General features: G+C 39.7%; 2 protein-coding genes across 5 annotated transcripts; one reads left to right on the top strand and one right to left on the bottom strand.

Moving 5' to 3' along the window:
- Positions 1 to 213: 213 nt before the first annotated feature.
- Positions 214 to 2,456, bottom strand: tcta (T cell leukemia translocation altered). 2 transcript variants are annotated; one of them, XM_040158839.1, is made up of 4 exons: positions 2,360 to 2,456; positions 1,116 to 1,343; positions 970 to 1,021; positions 214 to 597 (listed from the first exon to the last, which is right to left on the bottom strand). In XM_040158839.1, exons 2-4 carry the CDS (start codon positions 1,324 to 1,326, stop codon positions 555 to 557), a joined length of 306 nt encoding a protein of 101 aa, XP_040014773.1. In that variant the 5' UTR covers positions 1,327 to 1,343; positions 2,360 to 2,456; the 3' UTR covers positions 214 to 554. The 2 variants fall into 2 exon arrangements, with proteins under 2 accessions (XP_040014773.1, XP_040014774.1); XM_040158840.1 differs by lacking the exon at positions 2,360 to 2,456 and adding an exon at positions 1,817 to 1,936.
- Positions 1,497 to 9,502, top strand: LOC120807121 (vacuolar fusion protein MON1 homolog B-like). 3 transcript variants are annotated; one of them, XM_040158828.1, is made up of 7 exons: positions 1,497 to 1,728; positions 2,382 to 2,503; positions 3,220 to 3,314; positions 3,418 to 4,014; positions 4,473 to 5,265; positions 6,067 to 6,214; positions 7,855 to 9,502. In XM_040158828.1, the coding sequence occupies exons 3-7, from the start codon at positions 3,236 to 3,238 to the stop codon at positions 8,080 to 8,082; spliced, it is 1,845 nt and encodes a 614-aa protein (XP_040014762.1). In that variant the 5' UTR covers positions 1,497 to 1,728; positions 2,382 to 2,503; positions 3,220 to 3,235; the 3' UTR covers positions 8,083 to 9,502. The 3 variants fall into 3 exon arrangements, with proteins under 3 accessions (XP_040014762.1, XP_040014761.1, XP_040014760.1); XM_040158827.1 differs by lacking the exon at positions 1,497 to 1,728 and adding an exon at positions 1,953 to 2,072; XM_040158826.1 differs by lacking the exons at positions 1,497 to 1,728; positions 2,382 to 2,503 and adding an exon at positions 2,511 to 2,623.
- Positions 9,503 to 10,198: the final 696 nt, after the last annotated feature.

Here is a 10,198-nt window from a genome sequence, read left to right as displayed (position 1 = left end):
TGAACATGATCCTGTGTCTTGACTTAAAAAATACTGAATTTTTCCTTCCTTACACAATTCAAATCAAGTATTTTTCTTGTGGTCTCAGAATGGAAAATTTTATGTCTGTCATCAAAACTGTGTCCTTAAAGCATCCTCAATTCACACGCAAACCCATCAATATTTTTCACATTTGTACTGAAGCCTCTTGAAAGAAGAACGATCATGAAGCCAAACAGATCAAAGGTTTTATGCAGAATAAAGTCCCGTTCATTGACAAAAGCTGACAGACTGAAATAAATATCTTGCAGCAGTATATAGTCAATTTAGTGGATATCAGTGTGACGCTGTTGGTATGCATAGTGATAACATACAGTGGGGTCCAAAAGTCTGAGACCACTTTCCCATTCACTTGAACTGTATGTTTCTCTGGGCAGTTGCCAGAAGATACATCCATCTTAAATGCACTGAAGATGATAGTTTTCGGAAAACGTGGGTGCAATCAGTGTCTCCGGGAGATGTTAACTGTCCAGCTCTCACTTTGATAAAGTCCAAAGTCCAAGTCCATTGTCTTGTTAGTCTCGATGAGTCTTCAGAGAATCTCCTGCTTTGCTTTCCCTGCAAGAATAACAATGTTATTACTGACCAAACCATGACAAAAGAACAATAAGAGTAATGCAATTTAAGTGAGATAAAACATCTGTAACACTACTTAACCTTACCTCCCACCTTGATCATTGGCATAATGGTAATTAATGTTGCAGCTTCAGTGGAGAGAACATAATTATACGGTCTCCATTCAACTTTGCAACTAGAGACACTATCCCCTGACAATTCAATGTTACAGGACTAGACTAAACACAGGAGAAAGCTCTCAAACCTGGCTACCTGCAATAATGCTGACCCAACCAAACTGAGACAGTCAGAGTATCAGACAGTGTGAGGAAGGTAGGCCACCTTCTTGAAACGATGTGATGCTTGGACACCTACCATCCACTCAGGTGAGGTGCTGTATCAGGTGTGCCTCCGTTCTGTCCAGTCCCTGAACATCAACACAAGCACACAGAAATGAAGCTAACGTGGCTAGCACGAGTTTAGCAAGCAATACTGATGAGGACGAAAAAAAAAAAACTCACCTTGTCGGTAATACATGTCGTTCACTGTATTCCCATAGACCTTCCATACTAAGTGAATTGCGATAAGACTTAAAATTAACCAACTAAGTAATATCTTGAATATGGAGACTCTCATATCGTTGGCGAGCCAGTCGTCCACAAACTCAGAGAGAAACGACAAGCAGCTGTCAGCGATGCGGGACAAAAACTCAAAGTCCCACGGTTCCTCCATAGTGTCCGGTTATCCAGCTAATGTAAAATCAACGGGGTGAACTTTGTGTCCGTTGGACAATTTAAAAAACATCGCTTTGGCTAGGTAGCATAAGATATCCTGGTCGTCATCTCTACCGTTACGATGTTTATGAGTGGGGAGGATTGCGGAATCGGAGATGACGTAGTTTACGTAGCCCCGCTATCTCACAACGTATACATTCTTCAAAAAAAAGTGTGACATTTTTCTTTTAGCTAAACAGGGTCTTTCATTATTGCTGTGCCGGACTATTTTGTGTCTTTTATACACACCATTATTACATTCTGCAAATGAAAAGGAATTCTACTATCAACAGTAATTTAGCTTGTCATCCCAATTGTAAACTCAGCACTCCTTATTCCAAAAGCGTTGCCTATGCAAACCGTAAGGGGAAAATATTACACGTTACTTTTTGACATGTTAGCTGGGAGCGGGTTCCACATTTAAATGCATTTTTTGTGAACACACTTACGTCTGCTGTGTGCTGCTAATGATAAAATGCGTGTGAGGGGCGAAGCCAACATTTAAGTCAAGCACCTCAACATACTCTGCTCTTCTCAGCTGCGCTAGCTACAGCGTGCCGAGGCAGTGGCCACTGGTGGAAGGCATATATTGTAATTAAACGGTGGTTTTGCCTCGGACAAACATTTTATCCCCCTGGACATACATCGGACCTCTGTCAGATGACGAGAAATACACTGAAGACCCAGCGTGCTGCTGGATAGCAGGTTAAAAAAAACAAAAAACAAAAAAACCTTTCAACTGTTCTCCCAAACATTTTCGTAGGGAACGCTCTTACTTCTGTAAGGAATGCTAAGGATAGTGTCTCCACTTAGCTCGTATCTACGTTAGCTACATGGCAGATGTCTTCGCTGAAAAGACCAGTGGCCAACCCTCTTTTATAATTTTTATTATAGTAAACAATACAATTCACACATGTTCCCCCGTGGTAACTTTTAATAAAAACTGAACAAATCACCAAAACACCCCCAGATACGTTGTATACGTAGCTTACCCAGCTAAACTTTACATTTCAGTTTCACGCAGTGCGTCACATCACTGTCTGGAACGTACCCTGAAGGGCGGGACTAACCTAAGCCACCGAGCAGCCTGATTGGTCAGCTGAGCTTGTCATAAGAGATTCCGGATGTCTGCTTTGGTAAGAGGAAAATTTGTTTTCTGCTTCTCATTCTTGACAGCTTGTTTGCAACCGGGTAACGGATGAAAGTTTATGTAGCAAATAAGGTATTCAACCCAACGTTTCGACGGCACAGCAATCGTAAGTTTTATTAAGTGTCTCTGTCTTTCCAGTTGTAGTTAACCACGATTGCCTGCATTGCTCACTGTTAAGCCGAGGCCATGAAATTGATCTGTGTATCGTTTGCTAGCAGGCAGTGTTATCCGTGTAACTGCAGCCAACATTCACTGAGCTGCATCGGAATTCACAGTCTAAAATCTATGATATTGCAAAAGTAAGCTTTTTCGACGTCGTGCAAATTAGCAGACAAGTTATCATTAGGTTAATAATTAATTTAAGGTGTTATTAGACAAACGTTAGCTCCTTAGCTCCCTGGAACAGTTACCTTCGTCTCTCCGTCCAACTGACTGTCGTGTAGTGTAGCATTAACCAGGCTGCTGGAAGTTGTAATCAGTCTTTCTACAGCGTGTTCGTCATCTTGTAGTTGTAATTCTCTCTAACCAGTTTTCCTCTGTCATCATGTGACCCTGTCACTGGTCCATTATGAGTGCTCCTATTCATAAGCGACTTGAGATGCATGCTGTCCCAAGGTTCAGCTACAACCGCTGAAATATATTAGTTATAATGCTGTTTGTTTGGCATTGTTTGGTTATAGTGTGTTTTTATGTAATCTCTAGTGACTGGGATGGTATCATGGAGAGAAACAGTCATCAAGAAGGAGAGGCACAGGGAGTGAAGATATGTGATTCACCCCTGGAGAGCAATCCACCTGGTGAATAAATGATATCATCTTTAATTAAAGCTATTCCAATTTTTAGCGCACCTGACTTCATTTTCGTTATTTATTTCATAATTTTATTTTATTTTCATCTTAGCCGACACCTTGGCGACTTCTCTCTCCCTTTTGGGAAATCACATGTTTCCTGATCTGGCGGAGAGAAACAACAGTACCACTGTTGACAAAGAGGAGCCTGCAGATTTACACCTGTCGGCCGTTACAGCACAGGAGCAGAGTCTGGATGCAGAACCGCTTTCTAACCAGGTAAAAAAGCTACAGACTGAGGAGACAGAAACCTCTGAGTATCAGAACAATGAATCCACTGAGACAGCTGACAGAGGAACCGAGGTTGCTGCCACAGACAATGACCAGAGCGATTCTGGGGAATTTGTCGTTACAATGTTGGCCAAGGCCAAGCTGGAGGAGCAAGGTATAGGTGTGAAGGGAAGGTCATCTCCCTTATTGGAGGCAGGCACCCAGGAATCTCCTGCATTTATATCTCATCGTGATGAGGATGTGACAGCTGACAGCTGGCGGCAGCACAGGAAGCATGTTTTTGTGCTAAGTGAAGCAGGCAAACCCATTTATTCACGATATGGCAGTGAGGAGGCTCTTTCATCCACAATGGGAGTCATGATGGCGCTGGTGTCCTTTGTCCAAAGTGGAGATAATATCATCCGCTCAGTCTATTCAGGTGAGAGCATTAGTGTGACCCCCCACCCCAACATAGCTGTTGTAATATTATTGTGAATATGTCACAGGTGATCAGATGTTTTCCATTCTCTTATATGAGAGCAAGTGTAGAAATTTTGCAGAAGACTGTGGGAAGAGGTGGTCAGTAGTTCTGGCTATAAAGGGCAAGTTAATTTTTTCCAATTGAAAATAAATGCTGCACAATTGAGAACAGTGTCTGAAAAACAATGGAATAAGGAGAAATGCACGCATTTACAGTATTGTTTTACATTCTTTTTGTATGTATTTGAAATACAATGTTTTATCCTAGAAATGCCTGTTACATTTACACGTATTTCCAAGTCTGAAAGATGTCCAATGTTTTCAAGCATGGGGGGTGGGGTGGAGTTGTTAGTTGACATTCACCACTACTTTCAGTATTATCCTTATTTTACTGATGTCTTTTCTTCCTTCCATCAGAGGAACACACTGTGGTGTTCTTACAGAAAGGGCCCCTAGTGCTGGTGTGCGTCTCAAGCAGTCGTCAGTCTGAGCAACAGCTGCGTGGAGAGCTCCTCTACGTGTACTATCAGATCATCAGCATGCTCACCCAGGCCAGCATTTCCCGCATCTTTGAACACAAGAAAAACTACGACCTGAGGAGACTCCTGGCAGGGTCAGAGAAGATCCTAGACGGCCTCCTCAACCTGGTAGATTCAGACCCCAGCTTCCTGCTTGCAGCAATACACTGCTTACCCCTAGCATCCTCTCTCAGGGACTCTCTCAGCCAGATCCTGCAGAAAGCTATTACGCCCAATCTAGTTTTCTCCATCCTCATTGCCAAGAACCAGCTGCTCACCATTGTCCAAGAGAAAACTGTCATCGAGGACACCAGGCTGGAACCCGCTGATGTCCACCTCCTGCTCAACCTCATCGGAGCCTCCTCTGCCTTTCAGGCGGGAGAGATCTGGACTCCCATCTGCCTCCCTCTCTTTAATCCTGACTGTTACTTTTATGCATATATTTCTTACTTGGACCCTCCAGAATGCACTGTTTGTTTGCTGCTGCTCTCGACAGACAAGGAGGCTTTCTACGCTGTAGCTGAGTGTAAGAGGAAGATAGAGGAGGCCATGGTGGCTCAGAACTCCCTGAGCCTCATTGCCAAAGCCCAGTCATACAGCGTGAGCCAGGTGGGCGTCTCAGACCTCAGACACTTCATGTACAAGCCCTTTGATGTGCCAGACAACTACCGCCAGCTCACTCAGTTCACCAGGTGTGTGTGCTTGTGTATGTGTCATTGTCCATGCAACTACAGGAGGTACTGGTTCTTCATTGGTGCTTTTGTTTAAAAAGTGAAAAAAAGTTATTTATTTCAAGCTTTTGTAAAGTATTTTAAATCGCACTTCATGTTAGACAGTGATATTTGTCTGTCATATAACCTTTTTTTAAATGTGTGAACTCTTTTACATGAAAGCCATGGCTCATGCACCATATAAATACTTTGTGTAAGAGAAAGTATAAAAGCCCGTTTACTCAAAGAAAAAAAATACAGCTCAGTGTGGTTGGTGTTTTACATATTACATTGTCCTGTTTTTTTTATATCGAGTACCTAAGAATAATAGGGCGACCAATGACAAGGGCACAGAGAAATAAAAACTGTAAGAAATTCAAATTGTATTCCACTAATCCTGCTTATCTCCTAATTAGTTGAACTGAAAATAATTAGTTGTCCTGTTACATGAGCTAGCACCCAATCAAAACCTTGAAAATTAAAGTGAAATTATGCAAATAATCACGGCAAAAACAATTTTATTTACTTAGTACTGTCCGGAACAATGTAACAAATAGAAAAAAGTCTCCCTTCAAATCATTTTGAAAGCTGTGTTGTGGTATTTTACTGTGTAATTGTGCACCATCAGTATCATTAATGAATGGTTTAAATTATTTAAAAATTAATCATTCAATCAATTATGTCGCTGTACTATTATACTGGATTTTTGTTTATCAGAGAACTTTATATGACTTTTCTGTCACATGTAACCTTTTATACTCTGATTTCTTTTGCTGCATGTAGCCCAGAGATGGAGGCACCATACAGCAGTGAAGAGGAGAAAATGAGACTGCTGGACCTTTATCGGTATATGCACAGCCGCATCCACAGCACCTCACGGCCCCTCAAGCTCATCTACCACGTCGCTGAGAGAGAAACTCTGCTAGCATGGGTATGTGCTTGTGTAGCTATACGGATACATACTTAATGTTATTATATACTTCTCCTGAACACTGTCTTTGTGTGTATTGGTGTGTTGGTTGTTGATGTATTGGGTGTGTCTAAATACAGTTTAAGGGTTATCAATTTCTCAGAAAGAACACCTTAACCCTAAACCACATTTACATGTACTCAAGAAACCAGGTTAGTCAGAGAAATCAGGTTATATAGGTAAGCACACAAATTTGTTTACATGCACCTTAAATTCATGCATACAATGTATTCAGACCCTCTCACTTTTTTCACGTTTTATGTTGCAGCCTGATGCTAAAATCATTTAAATTAATTTTTCCCCTCATCAATCTACACTCAGTATCCCATGATGACAAAGTGAAAACGGAATTTTAGAATTTTTTGCTAATTCATTGAAATGGAAAAACTGAAATACCACATACGTAAGTATTCAGACACTTGAAACATAGCTCAGATGCTTCCCACTTCTTTTGATCATCTTTGAGATCATTCCATACCTTGACTGGAGTACACCTGTGGTCAATTCAATTGATCGGGTATGATTTGGAAAGGCGCACACCTGTCTACATAAGGTCTCACAGCTGACAATGCATATCAGAGCAAAATCCAATCCATGAAAAGGAACTGCCTGCAGAGCTCGGAGACAGGATTGTGTCAAGACACAGATCATGGGAAGGCTACAAAAAGAAAAAAGAAAAAAAAACCCCAAAAAAATGAGTTTTGATTGATGCAAGGAAAAAATTGATTTAAATGATTTAAACATTAAGCTGGGAAAAAAGTGAAGGGGTCTGAATACTTTCTGGATGCACTGTACATGCAGCAGGTCAGTAATAAGATTCCTCCCCCACTCTAATCTTATTTTGGAAGCAGTACATACTTGTTTTTAACTAGTAGTAATATAATTAGCTGCATCCTGATTTCTTTTTTCCTGTGTGCAAGTTACAAGGACTTATGGTTGCAGCAAGAGCACCGTTAAATCATTTTTATTCAGATAATAGTAAAAGAAAAAAGGCTTTTAAATTTCCCATAGGCCAAGTTGATGTTTTTTTTTAATGGTATGTTTTGTCCAGCCAACAGTCCAAAACCCAAAGATGCTCAGTTTACTATAATATATGACAACAAAAAGCATAAATCATGAGATTTGAGAGGATGGAATCACTAAGTTTTGGGCATTTTTTGTTTTTTTTTTTTTAAAAAGAGACTGAAACAATTAATTGATTATCAAAATAGTTACCCATTACATTTCTGACAACCGACTAGTCGATTAATTGACTAATTGTCACGGCTCTACACATCCTGATTGGGTCTTGATTTTACAAATAATCAAATATTCACTGGTTGAGTTATTTGGACTTCTGGAGTCCACTTTGTATTAGTTTCAGTTTAATGCATACTTTGGACGGGACTATTTTGAACATGAGGATGTACTGTACAAACATGTAACGATCCTTTCTTTCATCACACCTACTTTAAGCTTTTTAAGAAAACAGCTTACTGGATGGCCGATTGTAACCCAGTTAGTAACGTGAATTTAAACACCGAGTCATAAATTGTTGCAGCTTCTTTTAGGATCAACTTTGATGTCCTCACCTAAAATATCAATTTTTCTCTCCACTCTAGGTCACAAGTAAATTTGAGCTCTACACCTGCTTCAGTCCTCTGGTGACAAAGGCCTGTGCTATTACAGCTATCACTAAACTTTTAAGGTGGATTAAAAAGGAGGAGGACCGTCTCTTCATCAGATACCCCCCAAAGTATTCAACCACCCCAAATCCCAGCAAGAGCTCTCGAGGTGGAAAATCTGACCAGCAAGACTCCACAGATAACGGCTTCTTATCTCTTCTATAGGACTTGCTTAGTGCTCCAATAGAGGTGGCTCTGCCTCATTCATCAATAGTTTGTACACTGGTTCCAAGATATTTTTGAACCCTGTTTTGACACCTGTTGGACTTGACAGACATTGACTACTGGAATCAAACACTACGTTTTATGTTTATTTAAGAAGGAATTATCTCTTTTGAAACTAGTATTATTTCCTTACCTTAACAAGAAAGCATGTCATTACATCACTGCTTTCGATCAGAAAACAGTCAGGGCAAAACAGCATTAGTACGTTTTAAATTGACCCGTGGTAGAATATAACTGCAATGATATTTAAATGTTTTTATATTGTTTTATTACTGCAACACGAGAGAAATATTCCTCATGGACTGTGAATGTATCACACAGATGACAATTCATTCATATGCTATAACAAGTCATTGAGTCTTTCTTGTGTAAATTTAAATGAGGAGAAAAATGAACCTAATCTACAAACTACCTTTCTCAGACTAGTTGTCGCATAGATTTTTTTTTTTTTTCTTCCCTGACACACAATCATCCAAATGTTACAAAACAGGATATGCAAGAACTGAGAGTATGTTGTATTTTTGGGCTCAGCATAAACCGGAATAACAACTCGAGCTGCCAGAACAGGGATGGGCCACCATGCGTTATAATGAAGCTTGAATAGACAAATTGTCCTATATGAATTGGTTGGCTATTCCAGTGACAGAACTTCAAAACATGTTTTATATCCCACTAATGTTTCCACTCAACTGAAAACGAGCAGGTTTAATTCATGTTACATTTTGTGCAGAAAACAAATATCTCAGCCTGTTACACCTGGTCACTTTACATGATTGCCATTTACACTGTTATTGTTTTCATTAATACAAGTCCATTCTTGTCAGTCTGGAGATCATCTGTTAAAATAAGAAGTTGCCTCTGAGCTCATGCAGTGTTTTTCTTCAGATACTTCTAGTATGATTATCAGTTGACACCTGATGTAGTGAGTTCAGGTTCTTCACTTTTGGATAAGTTTTGTAAAGATGGTCTATAAAGAGTAGCCACATCCTTGTGTCCTCTGAGGAATTTCCTGTCAATCCAAGTCTTAAGAGTATGTCTATAGTGTTAGGAAATAAATCCAAGGTTGCACAAATGTACACTTGTCCTAATTAAGTAGAGGTGTAGTGATTAAGCTTCATTTATTATCTACCAGAAAAGGACAAATTAACATTAAGAAATGCTTGATTTTTTGCAGGTCTGTAATTTACATAATAATGCTCTGAGTTTTCCTGGAAAGAACTGTGTAGTTTTGTACTAGATTTCCATTTAACTGCTTGTGTAACTTAAGATATTCCCCCTACAATTGGTACTAAATTACATAGCTCTTTCCAGGAAACACTATAGGAAACTAAAAGGTAAAATAAAGCATTACCAACACTTAAGACTTTTAATGACATGTCAATCATCAGTGTCATTTGCTGTGTCCAATTTCAGAGGCTGGCTCTATTAATCTGAACCTTGTTCTTAAGTTAATCAGTCTAGCCTCACCAAAATCAACACTAATGTTGTGTTTGGGCAGTTACACTTAAAATGTTATCACCAAAAACTTCCCTTTAAACGGCCAACAGTGTTAACACCAGAACTGGGACAAGCTTCAAGATAAACATGTTTAGAGTACAAGCTGTGACTTGTAACATTGTGAACACATGACAAATATTGTACCTGGTTATTGGTGAATATCAGTATAATACTAGGTGTTTCCTGTAATGCCGTGTGACTCACATCAAACCAAGGCTGCTCACGAGAAGTCATGTTTATGCCTGGCTTCCTATTATTTACCACATAACATCGGTCCAATTAATATGATACAGTTCGACAGTGGTTATTGATCTAAAAAACAAAACCTGATATATCCAATATGGTCACTTGATATTTCTTTCCTGACAAGTTAAATATGATAAGCTTAACACTTGACCTGACCAGCACTGTATTATGGGATAACACGGAAGTCTGTGAAGGTTAGACTTCGTCTTCTAAATTCTGGAAAAGGGAGGCTCAATTTCTCAGCCACATTTGGAGCCTTTTAAAAGGGGTCAGGCAGTTGAACAGTCCTGATGTATTCAGTTTAAAAATGTGG

Source organism: Xiphias gladius, chromosome 21, assembly GCF_016859285.1.
Source record: "Xiphias gladius isolate SHS-SW01 ecotype Sanya breed wild chromosome 21, ASM1685928v1, whole genome shotgun sequence".
NCBI lineage: Eukaryota > Metazoa > Chordata > Actinopteri > Istiophoriformes > Xiphiidae > Xiphias > Xiphias gladius.
The sequence above is the reverse complement of the archived record's forward strand: the minus strand, read 5'-3'. Positions and strand labels throughout refer to the sequence as shown.